General features: G+C 36.3%; 1 protein-coding gene across 3 annotated transcripts; it reads left to right on the top strand.

Moving 5' to 3' along the window:
• Positions 1 to 274: 274 nt before the first annotated feature.
• Positions 275 to 22,667, top strand: LOC306863116 (spermatogenesis-associated protein 13-like). 3 transcript variants are annotated; one of them, XM_079406301.1, is made up of 15 exons: positions 278 to 734; positions 8,293 to 9,717; positions 11,331 to 11,369; positions 12,229 to 12,681; positions 14,065 to 14,209; positions 14,353 to 14,471; positions 16,331 to 16,510; positions 16,921 to 17,106; positions 18,247 to 18,426; positions 18,514 to 18,746; positions 19,777 to 19,906; positions 20,185 to 20,557; positions 20,657 to 20,731; positions 21,318 to 21,344; positions 21,592 to 22,236. In XM_079406301.1, the coding sequence occupies exons 1-15, from the start codon at positions 726 to 728 to the stop codon at positions 21,771 to 21,773; spliced, it is 3,756 nt and encodes a 1,251-aa protein (XP_079262427.1). In that variant the 5' UTR covers positions 278 to 725; the 3' UTR covers positions 21,774 to 22,236. The 3 variants fall into 3 exon arrangements, with proteins under 3 accessions (XP_079262428.1, XP_079262427.1, XP_079262429.1); XM_079406303.1 differs by having other exon boundaries at positions 21,318 to 21,337; positions 21,592 to 22,208; XM_079406302.1 differs by lacking the exon at positions 21,318 to 21,344 and having other exon boundaries at positions 275 to 734; positions 21,592 to 22,667.
• The last annotated feature ends 113 nt before the right edge of the window (positions 22,668 to 22,780 follow it).

Raw genomic sequence — 22,780 nt, 5'->3', positions numbered from 1 at the left:
CTAAGCACAATTTAGCAACCCACTGGCATCCACCCACCCTTGCGAGCTCTGCACAGACAAGTAGCACTAACATTTTCTTTAGTATTTCTTCATGTTTATTAGGCAGAACAGAAACGCATTATATAGTCATTTTGATGGCTGAAACGTGTCTAGTGATAGTCAAAGCATATCTTGAGGATAATGTTTTCTAAATGCAGTCATAGGGTTTGTGATTTTGGCAGGCGTCCCGTGGGCAGACTGTAAACCGCGTATCACAGTCGACTTGTTTCTCCGCCCCGAAGCAACAAGTGCACTGATGCTGTCCAATACCGTCGCGACGCTGCCTGGAGTCACGGCTCTCTGCCTGAGCATTTCCACCGCAGAGAACCAACTTTAAACTTTTACCCGAAGCCGTTCTGACCCGCAAATCTGCCTCGTGTCCGGTTGAATTCAGTCATGTGCTGTTAAATCGCCTGAGGGAGTGCTTCAGCCACACATTTCATGGAAAGTTTTCCGTCCCGATAGATCTGTGACTCCGGGGTGTTTGTTCTTGTGAATACACGCAGCGAACGAAATATTGCCTGGCTGTTCACTGTGTACTTTCGCATTCACCATTAGGCATTTAACGATTTCCGCTGAGTTAATATGCGTAATTCGTCGGACATTGGACCGTCGGAGGAGTTAGTCGCGGCAGACGAGTCGATCGAAAGTGTCGTGACACCGGGCCAAGACACCACTCAAGAAGTATGATAAAGGTAAGATTAAGTAACAAATAATTGTCGCGTTTATTTAGAAAGGCCATACTGAGTTTTTGTCAATTATGAAAGTGAGAATATATATAAAAAATGTGCGTTCAAAAGTTTGGCAGCTCTTTATCATCTTGCCAGATCCGTTGGGTTCAAAAGAAGCTGAAGGGAGGAGGAGGGGGGTATTGTGTGTATGCGTTACTATCCCACTGGTTGTCATGGTGATGTGGGGGGTGTTGGAGCGCGCAAAGCTTGTAGGGGAGACGAGGAGGGGGTTGGTTGGATGTTTGGGGTGGCGAGGTGCTTCTTAAAGAGCTTTATGGAGAGACTGAGTTAATTAAACTCACAAATAAACTACAGCTTTTATTTTCTTCCGTGGAAAAAAACCCAACTCCGTAATCGCCTTCATTCATACCCGCAGCTCGCTCTTAAAGCTGAAATATTTGTCTTAATATGTCCTGCTTGAAAGGTTTTCTTTGTGGTGGAACCAAAGGGGATTTTTCAGCTATGTTCGAAAAACTAACATTTCACTCCGTGTTTTATAAATCTCTGCTTCTCAAAAAGGGGGCCAAGGCCCACTAGGGGCCCTCAGTAACCCTGCTGAAAAAAAACGGTTTAAACCAGGTTACAATGGTTTGTTGTTCTGAACTGGTTTAGCAGGTCTCACGGTCTGGTCTGGCCAAGCTGATGGGTCAGCTTCTTAAAACCAGATTGACCATAGACCAGCATACTATTTTTGGTTGATTTAAACTTAGGCTATTTATTTTAGCAGAAACCACCAAGTGTGCTATGAAGTAACTCTTTTTATTTATTTATATCAAAGTATAAAAATGTTTGTATGCCATGCAAACTGACATTAATACCTTTTATTTTAATATTTTTTTAATATTTTAAAAGTGTGATTTGAAGTTTTTGTAGTTATGTCTATCTGTATGTCCACACATGTAGTCAGTGGAATGACAATAAAGCTTGACTTGACTAACTAAAATATTTGATCACATGAAAACTTAAGATCAGATATTAATTATAATTCTAGTTTAATGATTAAAATCCTTATCCGGTAATCACTAACAGCTACAAAAGTCATGGAAATTCATAGATCAGAAAGTGTGGGAACATACGACTTCAGGAATTACGAAAATGATCAAGGTTAATTGTTAATCGTTTAAAAACAAGCAGCTTTGTCATCATTACAGCCAAAGCACCTATCTTAGCCTGCATGGGGGGGCCTTCAAACATTGTATTTGACAGTGGGGGTCCATGAAATCCACTGTGAGAAGCACTGTTGTAAATGCATTCAAGATTTTTGTAAAATAAATTACATTTAGGTTTGTAAGCGACTCATTTTTCATGCTTTAATATTTTGTCTAAAATCAGCCACATGTTTGTCATATGCGAGCCATGTGCTGCTGTTGACATCATAACATGATTAATTTATGACAGATAAATGAAGCAGAAAAAGTCATGTAATTCATGGTAACAGCTGGTTGAAAAAAGTACTAAGCCCAGCACTTTTGCTTCTCTAAACAATTGACTTGCTTTAAAACATCAACACTGTACTGTGCTGGAATGCACTCCTCCACACATAATGAGTGTTTGCGTTATCACTAGACACGCACAAGGAACTTTAATGCCTCATTGGGTGCCTCCTAATCTATGGCTGCCGTAAATTAAGGCTAAATCTCACTTCCCACCTTCTTCTCAACGATCTTACTCCCTGATAGCGCACAAATGCACTGATGTGTTAAGTGTGTAATGGTGTTTTGTCAGTAGAAAGCATTTGTTTGAAAGTGCTTAAGTTTGAAAATCATATGCCACAACCAATACTTTGAATTCTATGCATGCATACAGCTTAAAGGGATAGTTCACACACAAAAAAATCAGTCACTATTTACTTGCTGTCATGTCATTTAAAATCTGTGCGACTGACTTTCTTCTGTGGAAAACAATTAGTTTTTGAGAAATATTCTGGCTGCTGTTTTTAACATGCAGAAAAAGTTAATGAGAACTGGCTCCAAAATGACAAAAAACACCACCATAAGCATATCGTAAAAGTGGTTCATATGACTTTTGCACTATACAAGTTTTCTAAAATCATACTTTTGTGTGAGAAACAAACAGAAATGAAAAGATTGACATCTGTCCTAGCTCTCCTTGGTAAGTTCATGAGAGAAGCAGCGATACTTTGAACAAATCATTCTTTTGAGTCAGATCTTTTTAATCACAGTTAATACAATTCACAAAACCTGTTTGAATGAATCGTTCACAAACCGGACTGATCCCATTCTCGAGTTCAACAGTCCAGTCGCTATAGTTCACCACCCACTAAAGGTGAAGATTATCACAAAAAAAATTCTTTAAGTCTGCTTCTCACACAAAGTTATTGTATGACTTGAGAAACCTGTAAAAAGGTGGACAAGTAATATGAACTACTTTTATGATGCTTTTGCGACACATGAAGCTTAAAATGTTGTCTGCATTCATTGTAATTGCATTGAAAAGATTTACTACATTGCATTTATTAACCCATAAACATCAAATTTTCATTTTTGGGTGAACTATCCCTTTAAGAAAAATGGTAATGAGCTGCTCAATTAATTTAGCTGATTCAGTTATTTTAGTGTTATATATTTTCTGCTGCTTTTTGAAGTTAAAACCATATTTTAACAAATCTACGTGCACGTTTAACATGTTGATCTCCAATGTGACGTAGTTGTTTATTTTTGTTCAGTTCGCACATTTTCGAGTTGTGAAAAAAAAATCTAAAAATTAATTTCTGGTTAAACCATATACCTGAAAAGGTTGAATTTTGATATGTTATAAATAGTTGTAAAACTTAATGGTCACAGGTATGTGGTTTTGAAATATGTTGTGGCAAAGCAAATAAAATACAAAAACTGTATTACTTCTGAAAAAGGTTTTTTTTATCTTCCCAGAAAAGTAATCATTTTGATATATGCTGTGGAAAAGCAAATAGACAGAAGAAAAAAAAAGTGTTATTTAGAAAAATGTTTTTTTTTTTCAATTTATCATAAACGCCCAATGTGACATATATGTAACATTACAGATCTTTCACAGGGGGGGTTGTATTTCAAAAACAACTGCAGAAACATGTTATAAGTGGTCCATTTGGTTTGTTTTATATGCCCCATAATTTTCCTATAAGGAGAAATTGGTCCGGGTTCTTACGGGTTAATATAGTGCTTTATACAAGACAAATTGTTTCAAAGCAGCCTCACATTAATAAACCAAAAAGTGTTGATGAAAAATAATCAATTATAAATCACATTCAATTTCAGCTGTAAAGCAGAAGGAAATTGTGTTATTATTCAGCTCAATTCAGTTCAAATTTATTCTCAGCCAATAGTGTCAGTACAGTTAAATATTACTAAATATTAATTCAAATATTCAGTAATATTAAAATATTCATGTCATTATTATTATTATTTATATTATGCAGATTTTCTCCTTCTGTGTTCCATTGAATAAAAAAGAAATGTACACAGATTTGGAATGGCATGTGTATATAAATGATGGCAAATTTGTTTTGATGTAGTCTCTTTAAAGGGATAGTTCAACAGAAATTACAATTTTGTCATTATTTACTCACCCTCAAGTTGTTCCAACCTTCATTCTTTTGCTGAACACAAAAAAAGACACTTTGAAGAATGTTGGTAACCAAACAGTTGACGGCAGCCATTGACTTCCATAGTATTTTTTTCCATACTATGGAAGTCAATGGCTACCATGAACTGTTTGGTTACCAACATTCTTCAAAATATCATCTTTTGCACTTAACAGAAGAAAGAAACTCAAACAAGTTAGGAACAACTTGAGGGTGAGTAAATGATGACAGAACTTTCATTTTTGGGTGAACTGTTCCTTTAATTAAATGCAACTTGCCCAAGACCTTTCTTGTTCCACATGTATAGTGAAAAATCTGACCTTTCCTTAAAGCTCAGCACTGTTTTTTTCACAGTTGTATTGACATGCACTTCCTTGACATGTTTTCCACTAGTGGACTTGGAGTAGACAGATGCAGGTCATGAGACAGGTGAGATTAATGGGGTGTCAAAGGGAGTATTACTTGACGCTTCCCATGCCTGAAGCAGGCAGGGCGTGTTTGCCTCCTAACTGTGCTTCTTTTTCTCACAGAGAACTGGGTCATAATATGGTAGGTGGCATCAGTAACCAAACAAAAATAATAAATCACATACGCCAAACCTAAGCGGTTATTGCTTCAGTGAACATCATCTCTCTCTACACACGTGGTTATGTGTGTGAGTGTGTTTGACAGTATGCAGATATATTGATGCTAGTCCAGACCGATAAAGCCTCATAATCAGATTAGGACAGGGAGAGGGGTGCTGCACTTTATCATGTGGGTTTGAGCGAGTGCGATCTTGTCCGGAGGGATGAGGAAAGCTAGCTTCCTTAAACATTTTCACTGTGAAACTCTGTGAAAGGATCATCATCGGGTGAGTCAAAATAAGTATTTTCATTCTCACACCAAACGTTGAAGATAAACATAAGATAATCAACAAAGATATAAATAAAGCAGAAAGTCTGGGTGGCTAAAGGGCGGTGTAGCCACCCAAAATGAAAGAGTTCAAAAAAGCTTGTAACAATTGTGGCTCTGGTAATTTGCCTGCTACTATTTAAATAAAGCAAGCATAGACTTCATTCCATAGTGATGTGACAGCATGGCAAGACTTGCTCGTCTTGATGGGCAGATTAAGAAAACTGGTGTGGTTAGTTATTCTTAGGAATTTCCTTAGTCAGGAAGCATCATTTTGGACTTGTGTGTTTTTATTTGTGTTGTACGATGTCATCCTTCACAGCTGCCACCTTCATTTTAAAGGGACAGTTCACTCAAAACAAGAACTTAATTTAGTCAACATCATGTCGTTCCAAACCAGTATGACTTTTTTCTTTCTGTGGAGCATATTTCTGTTCATACAATGAACACTGAGACATTTTTCAGAAAATGTTCTTTTGTTTTCCTTAGAAGAAAGTCGTAAAGGTAGATTTGTTTTTTTTTTTGAGTGAACCTGTCCCTTTAAGAACTATGATTTTTCTTTAATTATTTTTGTTTTGTTTTGTTTTAAAGCTCCAGGTTCGCTGTGATTGTTTCTAGGGCTTGTGATTGTATTTCATCGAATTATTATTATTAATACTAAAAATATTATAAATGTAATATGTCACTGTAAAATAAAAAATGACTAAGACAAAAGTTTTTACACTAAAATGACAAAAGATTTATTTATGTGTCTTAATTACTTCATTTTGAGCTTTTTATGGTAGGAAACTGTAGGGAACCCTTAAAGCTTCTCTTTTGTTGCCATATCCAAGCCATATTGCAATAATTGAATTTAATTTTGATTAATCGTGGAGCCCTATCTTTAATGCCTCTGTGAGTGTTCTTCCTTGTGTTAAAACCCTTACGTAAGCAGTTTTATTTTCTGGCAAGGAAGTTGTGTTTATCAAGAAGCATAAATTCTTTATCCTCCTCCATCTGGAGCTGGAAAATAAGTAAAGTAGTTTTTGACCACTGTCTGTATGCATCATAAAGGCGTGCTTGGCTTTAAGAATGTCATGTCAGTGTTTAGTATACATGCATCACTGCATATTAGTTGTAGGTGTGTTCGGGTGTATTAGAGGCTTCCTTAGGCATGCTCGTGTTGATGTTTGTCTGAGCACTTGTTTAGGGAGTTTAGTTTGAGCCTGATTCCAGCTGGTAGCTACACAGAGGTTGTTTAGGCTTTTAATTAATTTTTACTCGACAACAGTGATGATAAACAGGAGGAAGAGTAGGAGAGAAGTTCAGCTTTAAACACAGAGAAGTTGGACATGTGAGTAGACTGAGGAGTGACTTGGAAGTTGAGTTAATTGCATTCTTTTAAAGCTCTAGTTAAACAAAAAGGTCAGGTGGCAGCTTCTTCCTCATGCCTCGATGGAGCTGAGTGTTTATGGGTAGCAGGACTTGATGTGATAGAGATCAGCATTTGAGTTGAAAACTGAGCCAGAATCAACCAATGCTCACACAGCAAGACAAGAGGTCAAAAGGTACAGGTGGTTAATCTATATACAGTGGTCTCAGGAAGTATTTGAACACTGTTTGCATTAGATAACAAAATCTAAACAAACTTAAACCAAGTGGCATTTATTGTAAAATGTAAAAAAAAGATGGCAGCAACAATTAATCAATATATAACAGGTTTAAAAAAACTTTCAAATGGTAGAACAAAGATAAAATGAAGATTAAAAAGTAATTCTGATGGTTAAAAAAGAAATATTCCCATAGTTAATGTGATGAACTGTGAACTTGAAGGAAACTAACTTCACACATCCACTTAAATCACCCTAACACCAGCTGATTAAAACCAGAATACTTGTTGGTTAAAAATGAATGAATGTGTTATTTATTAGAAAGGGTGTAGCTCATTTATGACAGTACCACTTGATTTGATATTACATAATGTGTGAATTGTTTTAAGTTATTATTATATTAATATCTAACATTTAAAAAATTTGCTTAAGTGTCTAAGTATTTTTTACGGCCATTGTATATTACTTGTACACAGTTGGTTGAAGTGGTTATAAACTATATAATGTCAAAGGTCCAAATCTTTGATACAACTTGAAAAAGTCGAGATTTGAGAAACATCTCAGTGGGGTAAGAAGACTGGTTCACATTTAATCTACACTGTAAATATATATTTAAATTTTCCAAAGTTTCCTCAGCAATTGATACAATTTCTTTTTTGAATTACTTTCGTTCGGTTGGGGGCTTTTTATGAGCAAATATTGATATTAAAATTGATGCGACTTATTTATGATTGTCAGCATATCGTACATCTGTTCATTCTTACTTGGTAAAAAAAAATGGGTTAAAGCAGCTCAACCTCCAAAGTGGGCCCCTCTCTCCTCACTCAGAATATAACTAGAAAATCTTGGGCAGTTTATTGCATTAATCACAATGGATTAGAGGTTTTCATTGCTTAGTCATGCTCACAAAAGCCTTTCATCATAGCGAACATCGCACCAGGCAACAACGTCCACACACCCTGGTGTAGAGGGGCCTCGCTTTCTTAGCAAAAAAGGCATAGCTTAAATCATTTACAGGAAATTTTACAGCACTTCGTATAACCTACTCATGAGCAAAGCTCTCATACTACTTACTGACACCCTCCAATTTGCCAGATAAAGGCATTATTCATTCATAGGAGGAACGTTGAAGCTTGATTTACACTTGTGGGTGGATAAGAACACTTTGAAGTGCTTCACCTGTGCTGAGTTTTAGTATTGCATAGGTCAAGTAATCAAACAGGTAATATAAGGATATAGTTGAAAGTTCTTTCATAATGTGACTTGTCAAGGTTATGGTTATCACACTGGTGTTGTATTGTTTCATTGAAGTGTGAAGTTAAAATCTTCCCCAGACAAAACAATGGGTCATTTATTGTCTCGCTCCACATCACATGGTTTGTGTTCTTTGTTCCAAGACTTGATGCTGATTTGTCAGCTTGTTCATCAAGATTAAACTTTCTTCAATCTGGTTCTGCAGGTACCTTCGTCAGACCCACAGGGCTCCTCTCACAACAGTGATCCACAGAGTGACCCTTTCACAGAGGAGCAGCAGATGAATCCAAGTCTGAGATCAGGTTGTACGGTCCATGTGCAACCAGTCCTGTCCGAATCTTGTCATGAAGAGAACCAGCTTAACAGACTGAATTCTCAGGCCCAGACTCTTCCCGTGATTGCTGATGGCCAGGCCAAGCTGTATCCCTCCAGGTCTGTACGTCTGTTTTCCAATCAGACAAAATGTGAGGAGACTGCTCCGCTCAGAGGACCACCTGTCACACCACATGCTTGGTCTGGATTGGCTAGTTTTCGTGTCATGGGTTCTTTCAAAAAACTGCGGACTTCTGTGCTCCAAGGAATCCAGAACCGGAGCAATGCGATGGCAGCAGGTCAGGAGAGAAATCCGTCCTCTATGTTTGAGGATGGCGGTAGTTTCTTAGTAACCAAACGAGAAGTCCAGGAAACTGACAAAGTGTCAAATGGGACAGCTCAAACTGGAAAGATGTCTTCAGTTTTGGATGAAGATGATTGTGAGGAGGACGTGAATGGGTTTCAGAGGAATTCCCATTTCTCTCAGAGTATTCGCAAGGCTTATGGGGCAGGACGGATCTCATTGCTTGACATAGTCAAGACAGAGAGCCCGTCTAACAGTGAGCCTGATCCCAGCAGCACTGTGGAGTCCGTCATCCCTTGCAAGAACCTTGAAACTCAAGAAAATGTCAAGGTTCTCAAAAGACTAAGCAAGAGTGCAGATAATCTCCTTGTTTTCAAAAGTCATTTTAGACACAAAGCTGAGCCACAGAACCCAGAATGCCCCAGTACTATAATTTTTCAGAGGACCAACAGTTCTTCATCGGTTGACTTGCAGGAACATGGTTCAAGTCGACGTCAAAGCCCCATGAGGACACGTGGACATTTGCAAAAGCTTGTCGGGAGTTTAACCGACCTGTCAGTCAAGCATAAAAACACACCAGGCCCCGCCTCTAGAAAACCTCTGTCACCTCTCAGTCAGCTACATGATGACTACTCCCGCAGAACCCCATGTGTAACAATGAGTGGGCGCCAGCAGAGGCCTTCACCCGCACCCAGCAAAGTCCAGCAGGCCAACACTCCCCAACACACCCCAACTTTACACCCCGCGCCCTCCTGCCCCGCTTTCTTTAGCTCCACTTTAGATGACTCTCTGGAGCCTCCCAGCAAAACAACAGCCCTAATAAGTGACTATGTTCACGTGGCTGTGTCCTCAACAGATTTCCATTCAGAAGCCCCAGTCTGTCCACTGGAAAAATACTGTGAACCTATGGAGTGCAATCAAAATGGAATAAATAACTACTACTCTCACATGCCCAAGCAGTGCTCAAGCCCCAGTCATAAGCAGACAGTCAATGGTGTTAATGTTAACTTGGAGGTAAGACAATCCTAATGAGTCCATATTGTCAAATTTTCAATACAAGTTTAGATCTACACACAACATTTGTTGCGTAATGTCAATTACCACAGGAAAAATATGGCTAGGTATGCACATGCTGTATGAAACCAAGCTACAATTGTTTGATCGAGCAAGTACAATATCTGTCAAACAAAAGCGAGTGCATGACATTTTAGGAAGACAAATTATTGCTTTAGACTTGAATCAAATTTTAAAGTGCATGTAAAAGCTAAAAATGTTAAGTATGCATGAAACTAGTGTGATATAATTATTTACCAGTCTTTTCTGTCTAAAATTGTCTATTTTCACTCATCTCAGGACCAGTTAAAATGTTAAAACCCAGTTAATTTCACATAGAGATCTTCAAAGTTCATCTTTCTAGAATGGGTAGACCCACAACAAAAAGATGGTTTAGACAACTTTATAGTACAATTAAATAATTATTTATTTATTCATTCATTCTTTATATTTACCATACTGTAACTACTATTTTTGAGGGAACTAAGAGAATTTTCTGTGGGACATTATTCTATAAATGCTGGTGTTGTGTTGAACCCAGAACATTACTTGAAGACATGCAGTTTGTAGCCCAAAATGTGTTTCAGAGTCAGACATTACTTGCATACAACAAAACTGAAAAATTGTACTGTGTGCTGCTAATGTTACAATTTGTGTTTATATTTGCTTGGCAAGATTTCATTCGTAACTTGTTTTTCCTCGTCGAGATGATATTGACTAACTGTTGTTGTTTGAATAAGTCTGGCTGATAATAAGATGCAAGACTGAACAAGCACTTTTCTTTCAGACCATATGTGAAATCTTTAAAAACGTACAAGACAGTTGTCAGATTGTACGTCACATCAACAATTGCCATAAAGTCAAAGAGAACTTGGTAATCTAATTCTAAACAATTAATAAACGGAACCATCCAGTTCATTGGATGACCTTGACCTTAACATAGGAAGTCATAAATTACAGTAGACACAGATCTTTGTTGAAGCATGAACTTTAATGCTTTGCGTCATATGTTCCTCACACGGGTGACCTTTGTATCTGACGATGCAACCACAGCCTCGATCTGATATCATTTTGTAGTCGATCAGGACAAACCAGTGCTTTTCATTGCTCTGGCTTAATTGGTTGATCACTCCCTCTAACAAGACAAGTGTATTTTTTTTATTGGATGAATTACAATGCATTTCACAGTCGTTCTTCTAGAGTGGTACATTGCATCAGTGTCACATGGGCTGCTCAGCTGTTAGGCACACAGCAGGTAGAGTTAATGATTTGCTGGTGTTTGTGATTAGCGGGATTGCTTAAACAGAGCTTCTGGACCTGAGACTGGACACGTATCAGCAAAGACAGTGTCTCCTCCCCAGAAGAACAACCCAAGGGCCAAAGTCCAGCAATCAAACCAAGTGCAAATGGACTCCAGTAGGTCAGGGGAATATAACAGAAAGAAATAAGCAAGCTAGAGTGAACCCAGTCAAACTTTGTTTTGCTTGTCTATTTTGTGTTTGCATGGAAGTGTTTGTGTATATGTGTTGTGTGCCGTCTTCAATATGGTGCTTATTTATTGTGTGCCTTTTCAGTGTCTATGGACTGAAGAGAGGGAGACTGATGATCTTGAGGTAAGATATGTTATTTCTGTATTTTTTTTTACACAGTAGATTACAGACTGACATTGATATTTTGTACAGACAGACCTCCATTCAATCTGCTTATTTCTTTTTTTCTTGTCAAACAGTGTTGCTTTAAAAAAAATAAAGAAATCCACTAAAAACTGGCTTTCTGAATTTATTCTGCCACTATCACTTGCTTCATTTGTAAGAATAAAAATCCATAATATGTACCATATTCGTTATTTTTCAACAAAAGTATGCCTATGATTTCATAGCTTTAATTGAGTTGTATTTTATAGTGCTATGAATTTCAGCAATTATTGTGAATTTAAGAACAGAATACATTCAAGGAAATTGCTTCTTTTTTTTCAGACACATTTAACTTAACATTAAACGAAAAATAGTAGTATATTGATCTGATTCATGTAAAATATAATAGAAATTCAAAATAATGTTTAATAATAAAATAATTTATGCATACAAATAAAATGTATTAGTTTAGTTGTGAAGAAGATAATGTTGTATGGAAAAGTACATTTCTGAACTATTAGTTCAGAGCAATGACTGATGTGTAACAAGTTAGATATTTTTCCTCTAAAACCAAATGCCTTGCTTTGACATTTACAGTATCTGAAATGTTAATCATTTAAATTATTTTAATTATTTTATTTAATGAATCGTTATTCATTACTAATAGTGAACTATAATCACTTTAGGGTTTGCTATATTTTTTTGTATTATGTACTCACTGGGTCTTGACCACATTAATGTCTATAGAAAAATATTTAAAATATGTTAAATCATTTATCTGATGATGCAGGTCTTAAAGTAAAAACTAACTGATGACATTTGACTTCTAACTCTTTAGGTTTCATCAGATATCACAAAAACGTTTCTCAAAAGTGATGAGATCTCAGCCGCTGCTTCTTCACCTGTCACAAACACCTGTTCCTCAGAATCCCCCCTGGTAACTCCGACAACACCAATCTCTCCACCCTTTTCCAGTGACCCTCCCGCTTCTGTAGTGCCGAGGAAAAGGGCAAGTCGCTCCAGACCCCGGCCAGTGTCTGACTATGGCCAGCTGGCCAGCTTGAAGTACTGCATCCCAGAGGAGGACAGGGAGTCCGAGACTATGGACTACACTTCCCAAAAGGACTACAATAGCAATGGCAGCTACACAGAGAGCAACAGACCAGAGAATGGTCTTGTGAGCACTCAAACAGAGAGCAGAAAGAGACGTCCCATCTCTGTTATTGGAGGAGTGGATCTGTATTCATCCCCAACTGCTGAGCAGAAGGACGACACCGAAAACTTGCCTTCTGTAAGGCCATTTCTTTCTTCAAAATTTTGTTTTGTTGTTTAATTTCTGCACCATTAGCAAAATCAAATCAAATATTTCAGAACAGGTTTGCCAAACACTTTTCCCAGTCTTCCATTGGTTATGCAAACGGTCCATTGATTGAGGCTGGTATTTCTGATTAGCTAAAGTCTCTGGGACAATAACCATCAAGTAGGTGGGACATTTTATGTGTGGTGTTCAAAAAACACTTTTGATTACAACAACTATTTATGTCATAAGCATTTGTTCTGCCCACTGTTCTGATAGGCCTTGTGAAATCTTCTTACATTAGCATTTATTTTGTGAACCGATGCTTTCTTATCAGTATAACTTGTGTGCATTAAGTAAGTATTCTCAGGTAATATGTAAAGTACAAAGTCAAGTCTAGCTATATATATATACAATGTAATTGGTGTATTTCATACAGTGTTCAGCAGTGTTGTGAATTATTTACATGGTAACTGTTGAAGTATCCCAAGTTTTATGATCTAAATATTAATATGGTCCCATTTAGTCTCTCACTTAGGGTGTAGCATTATGGGTTTATGATGTCATAGTTCAGGTCTGGAAGAACTTTTTAGACCCCGATTGGAACTACTTTTGTTCTTAAGTAACAATGTGATCTGTGTGTTATTTTGAAGAAATGCTGCATCAGAAAGTCATTTCCTTGATGCATTATTTCACTGATCTGTTAAATGGTGAATCTAACGAAATCTGTAAAACAAAATGTGTATGAGAAAGAAGCCTGTTTTTGGGACTTTTTTTTTTCCTTTTTCGTAAATTCTTGTTTTCATTACTGTAATGTAGTGGTATTCAATAGGGAGTCCACAGCAGTACTTCAGGAGCCAAATTGTTTGATCTGAAACTAATTTTTGTAAAAAAAAAGAAAAAAATACATTACTTTTTAATTTTACTTAAAATATTTTAATGTACAATTATATGGTTCTGAACATCAATATTGATTATTTTAATGGATTTGCAGTGTTTAAATATAAGTATTTCTACATCATATCATATGGTAGTATTTAAGTTTTTGCTGATGATTTTTATTGTATAAAATAATAGTAGTAATATTTAAAAATAATTTTATTATTCTTAGTTTTATTATTATTATAATAATTTTATAAACATTTTTCTGGTAAATCTAATCTACACATTTCTTTGTGAGATTCAGCAAGAAATTCAATGTTATGGTTGTAATGTTATGTACTTGGCCGAGCGGATGAGCTGAAATTGCAGTGTTATCTAATCATAGGTCATTGTCCTGCTTTGTACAGTCACTGAACTCTGAACATAAGGCCTGCTGGACAGTGGTCTCCTTTTAAGGCTGCCGATTAAAGTCTAATCTGTCATGCTTTGTTTCAGCCGGTATCCCGTCCTCCAGTGCCCTCTCATAGAGTGCCTCCATACCGGGCCGTATCTGCCCGTCTGAGACCTTGCGTCTTCTCCCAAAGCACACCTATTGGTCTAGATAGGATGGGGCGGCGCAAAGGACGCAGAGTGCTCAGTGGTAAGTCTGTTTTTGTTAATATGTGTGAGTGTGTGCACTTGACCTACAAACATGAGAGCCTCAATGATGAGATTTTGATGGAGAGGGAATGTTGATTCTTTATGGCACAATTTCTAACTTCATTCTATGCGGTCATATTATAGATGGCAGCTCTAATCCAATGCTTGATGATAGTGTGAGTGAGGAGGATGGCAGCTTTGAAGAACTGACTGAAGGAACACCATATCTACAACCAGAAGTCGATCTTTTCACTCTCAATCAGGTTAATTAAAATTATCATTTTAATATTATAATAACTATTAATGTATTATTGTTTAGTAATAATAATTGTATTTTTATCATTTATTATAATGGTTTAATTATTATTTATTGTAATTAATTATTTAATTAATTTTTTTATACATTTTATTTAAGTTTTTACATTACAATTTTAAACAGTACTCCCCCTCACAACCACAGCATTAAAAAAAAAAAAAAAAAAAAAATCTTGAGTCAAAAACATTCCAGAGGTTTACAGTGAAAAAATAAACTGTCTCATGTTTGTTCAGTCCATATGATATCATGTAATGTGAAAGGCTTGACAACATCCAAAGAGAAAAAATTTGCAGAAGAAGTAAAAAAAAAAAAAAAACTACACACTTTCAGAATACCTGTCTAGATAACATAGTAAAGGAATTTAAATTTGTGGTAACAGAGGCAGATATATATACATGCATATATACTCAAGCCTAAATATATTAAATAAATAGTGAACTTTTAGAAAAGAAAAAGTAAGGGAAATATATAAATTGCATTAACATTTTAATAATTTGATAAGCTAGTGCTTTCTTTGTTTTCGGAGGTGATGTCGGCGACACTGACTCATCATCTCCGCAGTAGTAGTGGACGCAACATGTTTAATATGGATTACATAATCTGAGAATATTTGTTTTCCATTTGAATTGGTTCATTTGAAAGTAGACATTTCACTCTCTATAGATATATTTTAATGTCTGTAAGGCATAGATATACACGGATATATACGCTCAAGTTCACAGACCGAGACGGCAGAAAGCGCATCCTGTTTGCTTTCATTATTTTACAAAAGCGCAATTTGTTTTATTGTGAGTGCACACAAATAAACGTAGAGTATTTACAGATTTGAAAGATGTATTACTCTTATCTGTATGACCAAAAATTACCAGTATTTTAACAGCAAGTGAGTGCACTGGCGCCTCCATCTGTCCTGCAGACAGACACTTGAACAGCGCGCCTTTCTTTAGGTTAACATTAGATTGAGCGGCCATGTAAATTTGCTAATACTTACATATTTCAGATGATAAGCCATATTTGAGGTCGATGAATGATAGGCGAGCGTTTGGATGTCCTGCCTGAATGTACTGTATTACCACAAAGAGCAGCCATTAATGATCTGTTCGTCACGGACTGCGTGACTTCGCCTGTGGAATTTGTTTTTTTTTTTGCGACTAATAAAATTTTGGTTGACCAAGCCTCTTCTGGTCGACTAACGATTAGTCTGCTATTAGGGGGCAGCCCTGATTATATTATTATCAATTATTATAACATTATCATTTACACAGTTTATAAATGCAGTTTAAGATTAATAATTGGAAGTACAACGTATAAGTACAAATATGTTTAAATAATATCAAATTTAAATACGTAATATTTTATATATTTAAATTTTTGTAGACTGACTTTATTTAGATTTTGATTTTATTGCATTTTTTTTAGATATGACTGGAATTCAACGTGAACATTAAAGTAAACTATTAATTTTCTAAACTTTTACAGTAGATGTAAAACACTTACAGTAGCAAAAGTTACTTTGTGCACCATTTAATGTTATATGAAATCTACTTTTAGTACATTTACACACATTTTTAATATTTTTTTTTTACTGTTGTTTGCACTTATGGGCTGTGCTATACAGTACAGGTCATATTTCACTGTTTATCTCATCTGTTCAATCATGTGTTTATGTGGAGTTGTTTTAGTGTTTGCATATGTACTTATGTGGGATCGTCACACTTCGTGTGCATGTTGTCATTCCGTACTGTTCTTATCATGTCTGATCTTTAGCCTCAATATGTTTGGCCTATAATCTCTCTCTTTCTCCAGTACATACAGTTGGGACATGGCGTATATGCAGAGGCTCTGTGGGACCATGTCACAATGGAAGAGCAGGAGCTGGCCTTCAAAGCTGGGGATGTGATCCATGTTCTGGATGTTCAGGAGCAGGACTGGTGGTGGGGGGCGGTGGGCGACCACGAGGCCTGGTTTCCCTCCAGCTTTGTGCGAGTGAGTTGCACTATGACCCTCTCGGAGTAATGAATGTGAAACAAAAGCCACACAGCTTGAAAGTAACACTTGAACATAGTAACACATCCTGTGCGGTTGCACCGGGTGGCCCAAGAGGAAATGCTAGATGTGTCATCACGGTTGCATGTGCTGATTGACCGGTTTGCAAGAAATGCGGGTGTACGGAATGATGCTTTTTATTGTTTTGAGCTATTATTTTGATCTATGGCTCCAACAAGATGAGTCAGTCAGACACAAAGAGGCTTTAGGTGATTTGATGAAGACTTCCTGTAGAAGTGGATTATCCAATTGTCTCAATCACAATTGATTGTTGTCTTAAAATTGTGCCTAATCACGGTTCTGTTTAGGTTGATCCTCTGGAATTCATGTAATAATATGTTGTTGTCAAGGTTCGGGTGAATCAGGAGGATTCAAGCAGTGATAGTGTGGAAATCACACCGGATGCAGAGGAATCCGTCCCACCAGATGCTCACAAACAAAACTCAGAACACAGACAGCAGATGAGAGCCAATGTGGTCAAAGAGATCATGGACACAGAGCGCATTTACATCAAACATCTCAAAGATATCTGTGAGGTGAGCCTCCATCCCAGCCCAGTTTCACGTTTGTTTTAGTTTACTCTTTGTTTTATGGTCTGTGCATGTTCTATATTATAAAAGAACCCTTATCTTTAATTTAGCCTGAATGGTAATCAATCTCCTATGCCTATCATTTTAAATATGAGATCAAGTTTGAAACACATTTGCCTTTCAAGATAACATTATCTCTCTTCTCAGAATATAGGTGTAGTGCTCAGAGCAGTTCAATGATCTTTAACTCCATCCTAGTGGAATACGGGAATACTAGCATACTACATTGTATGTTACTGTTCAAAAGTTTAGGGCCGAATGTTTTTTTTTTTTCCTGTTACAAATGTTTTCTATTTTAAATACATGCTGTTCTTTTTTAACTTTCTATTCATTAGAGAAAGTAATGCATCACATTTTACACAAAAATATTAAACGGCACAACTATTTTCAACATTGATAATAATAAGAAATGTTTCTTGAGCAGCAAATCAGCATATTAGAAAGTGAAGACTGGAGTAGTGATGCTGAAAATTCAGCTTTGCCATCACAGGAATAAATTACATTTTAAATATGGATTAAAATAATAAAGAAACTGTTATTTTAAATATTTATAATATTTCACTGTATTACTGTTTTTACTGTATATTGATCAAAAGCAGTCTTGAAGAGTATAGACCTCTCAAAAACTTTCGAATGGTAGTTCATATACTCTGTGCTGAGTATTATGACAGTGATAATGATGATAATTGTCATTATTTTAGGTATTTGAAACTAAATGGTGTTTTTGATTTTTATGCAATGGTGAATATATCCAAAATTGTAGTATGCTAAAGTCTGGTCATGGGACTTCACCGCTTTGCATTTTTATTTATGCAATTGGTGTCCAGTGGAAATAAATAGTTGTGTTTTACACCAGGCTTGTTTGAAAAGCATCTTAACATTCAGAAATCTTATCAAAACATGAGTTAAGAAAAAAATGGTAAATATTTCTTAGTTTATCCATCAGATTGTGTTTATCCAACAGTCTCATTGATGACCTCTGCTGGTCAAATGCATAAACATATTTTTCAGTAAAGGAAATCTTTCCAAAGCAATGGAAAAAAAGTTAAATTTGTTGTTTCAATCCAAAATCATTTGTTATTGTAGGGATATATCCGTCAGTGTAGGAAGCACCCTGGCATGTTTACTGATGCACAGCTAAAGACAATCTTCAGCAACATTGAGGACATCTACAGGTTCCAGAGGAAGTTTCTCAAGGACCTAGAAAAGAAATACAACCTCGAAAACCCTCATCTGAGTGAGATTGGCTCCTGCTTCCTGCAACAGGTATGTTTACACACACAAGAACCAATGTAATGAATGTTTTCCTCACAATTTGCTCATATTCCTTTTATATATTTTTCTCCCTCTCAGGAGGACGGTTTCTCCATATACTCTGAATACTGTAACACACATCCAGTGGCGTGTGCTGAATTACAACGGCTGATGAAACAAGGCAGATATAAACACTTCTTCGAAGCCTGTCGTCTCTTACAGCAGATGATCGACATCTCCATTGCTGGCTTCCTACTCACACCTGTACAAAAGATTTGTAAATACCCTCTTCAGCTGGGAGAGCTTTTGAAATACACACCCAAAGACCACAGGTAGCTTATTTTCTTACATGCACTATCATTCAAAAGTTTGGAGTTGGTACAATTCCGTGTTTTTCCTGCATAGAGAATTATGAGGTGGCTGCCTCTGTCAAATTTTGTGCTGCCTTTGGCTGGGCTGTCGACAAAAACTCAGGCAGGCAGTCACATGCAAGTGTCACTAAACTAGGGCTTTTAGTCAAAAGTGTGCATATTTGGAGAAATACTGATACTTTTACATGTTTACTTTGTTTCTTTTGACAGAATCAGCATTTCTATTCTTTATCCACTGAATTCTGATCACAAACATCCGTTACACTTCCCTGTTCAGTTATGTACACAAACCCAGAGAAACATTTCTACAAACGAAATATGTAGCTAATAAATAAACGATTACTATTGTATATAATTTGTATGTGATTTCCATGGTATTAGGGGAATTTTCATAATTATGAATGAGACTTTTACATGAGAAATGCCAATGAGGTTTAGCAATTAGCATTGGTAAAAAAATATAACATAACGCACACATTTTATGAAAATTTGTAGTAAAAACAGTAATATTCAGATTTTTTTATTTTACTTTAAAATAACTGTTTTCTATTTTATATATTTTAAAATCTAAAATCCCACTCACATCAGATAGAGGGATGAAACTCTAAAAGTGCTGATCTTCTTAGCTGGTAAAACATCTGTGTGTTGAATCACCCAATAATAAAATGTGACATTCTGTAGTTTTGTCTCATATTCATCTTTTAATCATATTTGCAAATGTCTTGACACCACAGCCAACAGAGCAATTTTGTCTTTACTGTTCCAATACTTATGGAGGGCACTGTATATACTGAACTACTGTGTGTGTGTATATATACATATAAATATGCATACTACTACTTCAGTCTGTGTGCATTGAATTTATTCACAATTTGAGTTGAATTACTGAAATAAATGAACTTTTCCACAACATTCTAATTTATTGAGATATATATATATATATTTATTTTATAAAAAAAAGATCATAATAAAGTAATGTTTTTCTCCTCAGTGATTATGCAGGGGTGTGTGCTGCACATAAAGCAATGAAGAATGTGGCAAGTCTGATAAATGAGAGAAAAAGGCGACTTGAGAGCATCGACACCATTGCTCACTGGCAGGTGGCCATCCTCCACTGGGCGGTCAGTGATATTTTTACACTGTTTTCAGCATTAAACATTTTTTCTGAAAATTCAGGTAGCAGCCACAGCCTCTCTGATGTTTTCGTATCAAGAAATTTGATTAATTCGCAGATGTGTGCATGTCTAATGCAATAAGATATTAATTGGATACCATGTTGATCTGTTTATTAGATTACTTATTCGTTAATGCGCTGGGTCATTCACAGGGCTAGATGAGGCTTTGTGTACTACAGTACAACAATTTCAGGTTTCAAATCATGAAAAAATATTTCCTTTAGGGTGAAGATGTGTTAACACGAAGCTCCGAGCTTATCCACTCTGGCGAATTGACACGGATAGTGCGGCCCGGTAAGACGCAGCAACGCAGCTACTTCCTATTTGACCACCAGCTGGTGTTCTGTAAGAAAGACGTCCTGCGGAGAGACCTGCTACACTACCGCGGCCGTATGGACACTGACCTACTCGAGCCAGTCGACCTGCCTGATGGACGGCATGCTGAGCTGGGCCTCCTGAAGAATGCATTTCTCCTACGGCATGCAGAGAACCTGAATGTGCTGTGTGTGCTGTGCTGCAAAAAGAGCCAGGACAAGCAGCGATGGCTGGAAGCGTTTGCTCGAGAGCGTAGACGGGTACAGGAAGACCAAGAGATGGGTGAGTCTCACAGCTGAAGGGATATGTGTTTTCTTCTGGTATGAAATGTTCATGCCATGAATTCTAAGAATGACGTTCATTATTTTCATCGCTTTTCAGGGATGGAGATTACTGAGGCCCAGAGGAAGCAAGCAGTTCACAACGCCAGGAAAACTAAACAAGGAAATATGAAGAGTATGTATCTCAGTTGTCTTGTTGGAACTGGAGGTCAAAGCAGAGTTATAATAGATTTTAATTTAATTTTTAATGTAGTATTTATTTCTATTATTATTATTTTTCATATTATTTTCATTTTATTTCGGTTCTAAAGCATCTTTTCCAATTTATTTGAGATTTTATTCCATCATTGTTAATTTATTTGTTTTTTAATTTTGAGGTTTTATTTTAGATTTATTGAAATTTTTTATATAGACATTTTCATGTTCAATACAGATGAGATAATCCATATTTCAAAAAATATTTCAAAAAATTATATATATATATATATATATATATATATCTTTTTTTAAATAATGACACAGAGACTCTTTGGTAGTATTTTCTTTTTTATTATATTTTTCTTTTAATCTGTCTTCGCAATTCAGTTTAGTTATTAGTTTTTTCCCCTTAGATTTTATTTTAGTTTTAATATTTAGGGTTTCCAAGGATAATGAGCTGATATAACTTAAAAAATGTTTAATGTTTATTTTCGGTGTTAAATTAAGATTAGAAAGCTGTTAAGTGTAATGGTTTTCTAAAGGCTTTTTCATCTTTATTACAGGCCGGTCATACAGCATACAGGTTTCAGGTTTTATAATGCACCATATATCAAAATTTGTGAACATATTTATTTCATTTCAGTTGGTTGTCACAAAAATGTATTTTCTTTTAGTTTTTGTTCATTCAGCGACCATCATGTTCTTGGCCCCAGGCAGCTATTTTCAATCTATTTTGAATCTAGATAATATTTATACATTGGAAATTAAATGATTTCCAAAAACAGTTTGCTATGATGACATTTTAATACCACAGATTTTGTGTCTGTTTTCTTCCAGAAATGAATTATTCTGATCATCCTGTGCCTCCTCACCATCAGCCGCTGCATCCTCTCCATCAGCGACATGTGACGGTGCCAACCAGCATCCCCCAGCAGCAAGTCTTCTCTTTAGCAGAGCCAAAGAAGAAACCAACTCACCTGCTGTACTCACTTGCACGCAGTGCCCTCTTCAGGAAATGACAAAAAGACACTTCAGACAACATTTAGTGCTGATGAGATCCATAAATAATGACATATTACTGGACTACACATCTGTTTTTATGTCATATTCAAATGCATACACGTGAATATGTATATTTATATACATATGTGTGTACAAATGACATATGTGCCTCAGTATAAAGGCTGATTATTTAGCCTTAAGTCAGTGTGTTAGTGTGGAAAGTGTTAGTTTTTTGTCATTTTACTGATATGGTCAAAAAGCTACATCCCATTGGGTTTTTCCCATCCGTCACCTCACCTAAATGTGTGTCTTTCATGACAAAGAGTTGTATTCTGCTTTTTAGCTACATGTCTATATAATTTTATTGCTTTACATGAGGCTGGAGCCTTCTAAAGTGTAAAGACAGCAAACACTAACATCTATGATTCTGTAAATAAACTTGAACCAAATGTAGAGTGCCTGCAAGTGCTCAAATACATCAAAAAATGTTTTTAAGGTTTTATAAATTAAGTTTGCCCCTATGGTACAAAGGAGCTGAATGCATCAGGATAAGTGAACACAAGGCTCACTGTCTGCACACCTGCCTGGGTACAGTTACACTCGCCTGGTGTCGTTTACCTTCATTCCGTTGCTCGCGTTCAAGTGTAGACCGGTATTTTGGGGAAAACTGTTTTAACAATGCCGGATTGGATCCGAGCATTTAAGTTTGCCAGTCCAAATGAATGACTGTACGCCATGGAGACAGCGCAGGGGAGCGAGGATGATGCCCAAGAAGACGCTGCAAGTGTGAGTAATTCATGCTGCTGGACCCCTTAAATATCACGATGATAACTATAGTTTCCGACAAAATAACACACTTTAGTCATTGTTGTTACTGCGAAATCACAATATAAAATAGTGTGGGATCCTTCAAATAAAGAAGAAAATATAAATATATTTTATCGTTTTTGTTTTTATTGCACATTGATTTTTAAAATATTTTCATTATAATAACAGTAAGCTACGTTATTTTATCGTAAACTGC

This window comes from Barbus barbus (assembly GCF_936440315.1).
Source record: "Barbus barbus genome assembly, chromosome: 44".
Taxonomy (NCBI): domain Eukaryota; kingdom Metazoa; phylum Chordata; class Actinopteri; order Cypriniformes; family Cyprinidae; genus Barbus; species Barbus barbus.
The sequence above is the reverse complement of the archived record's forward strand: the minus strand, read 5'-3'. Positions and strand labels throughout refer to the sequence as shown.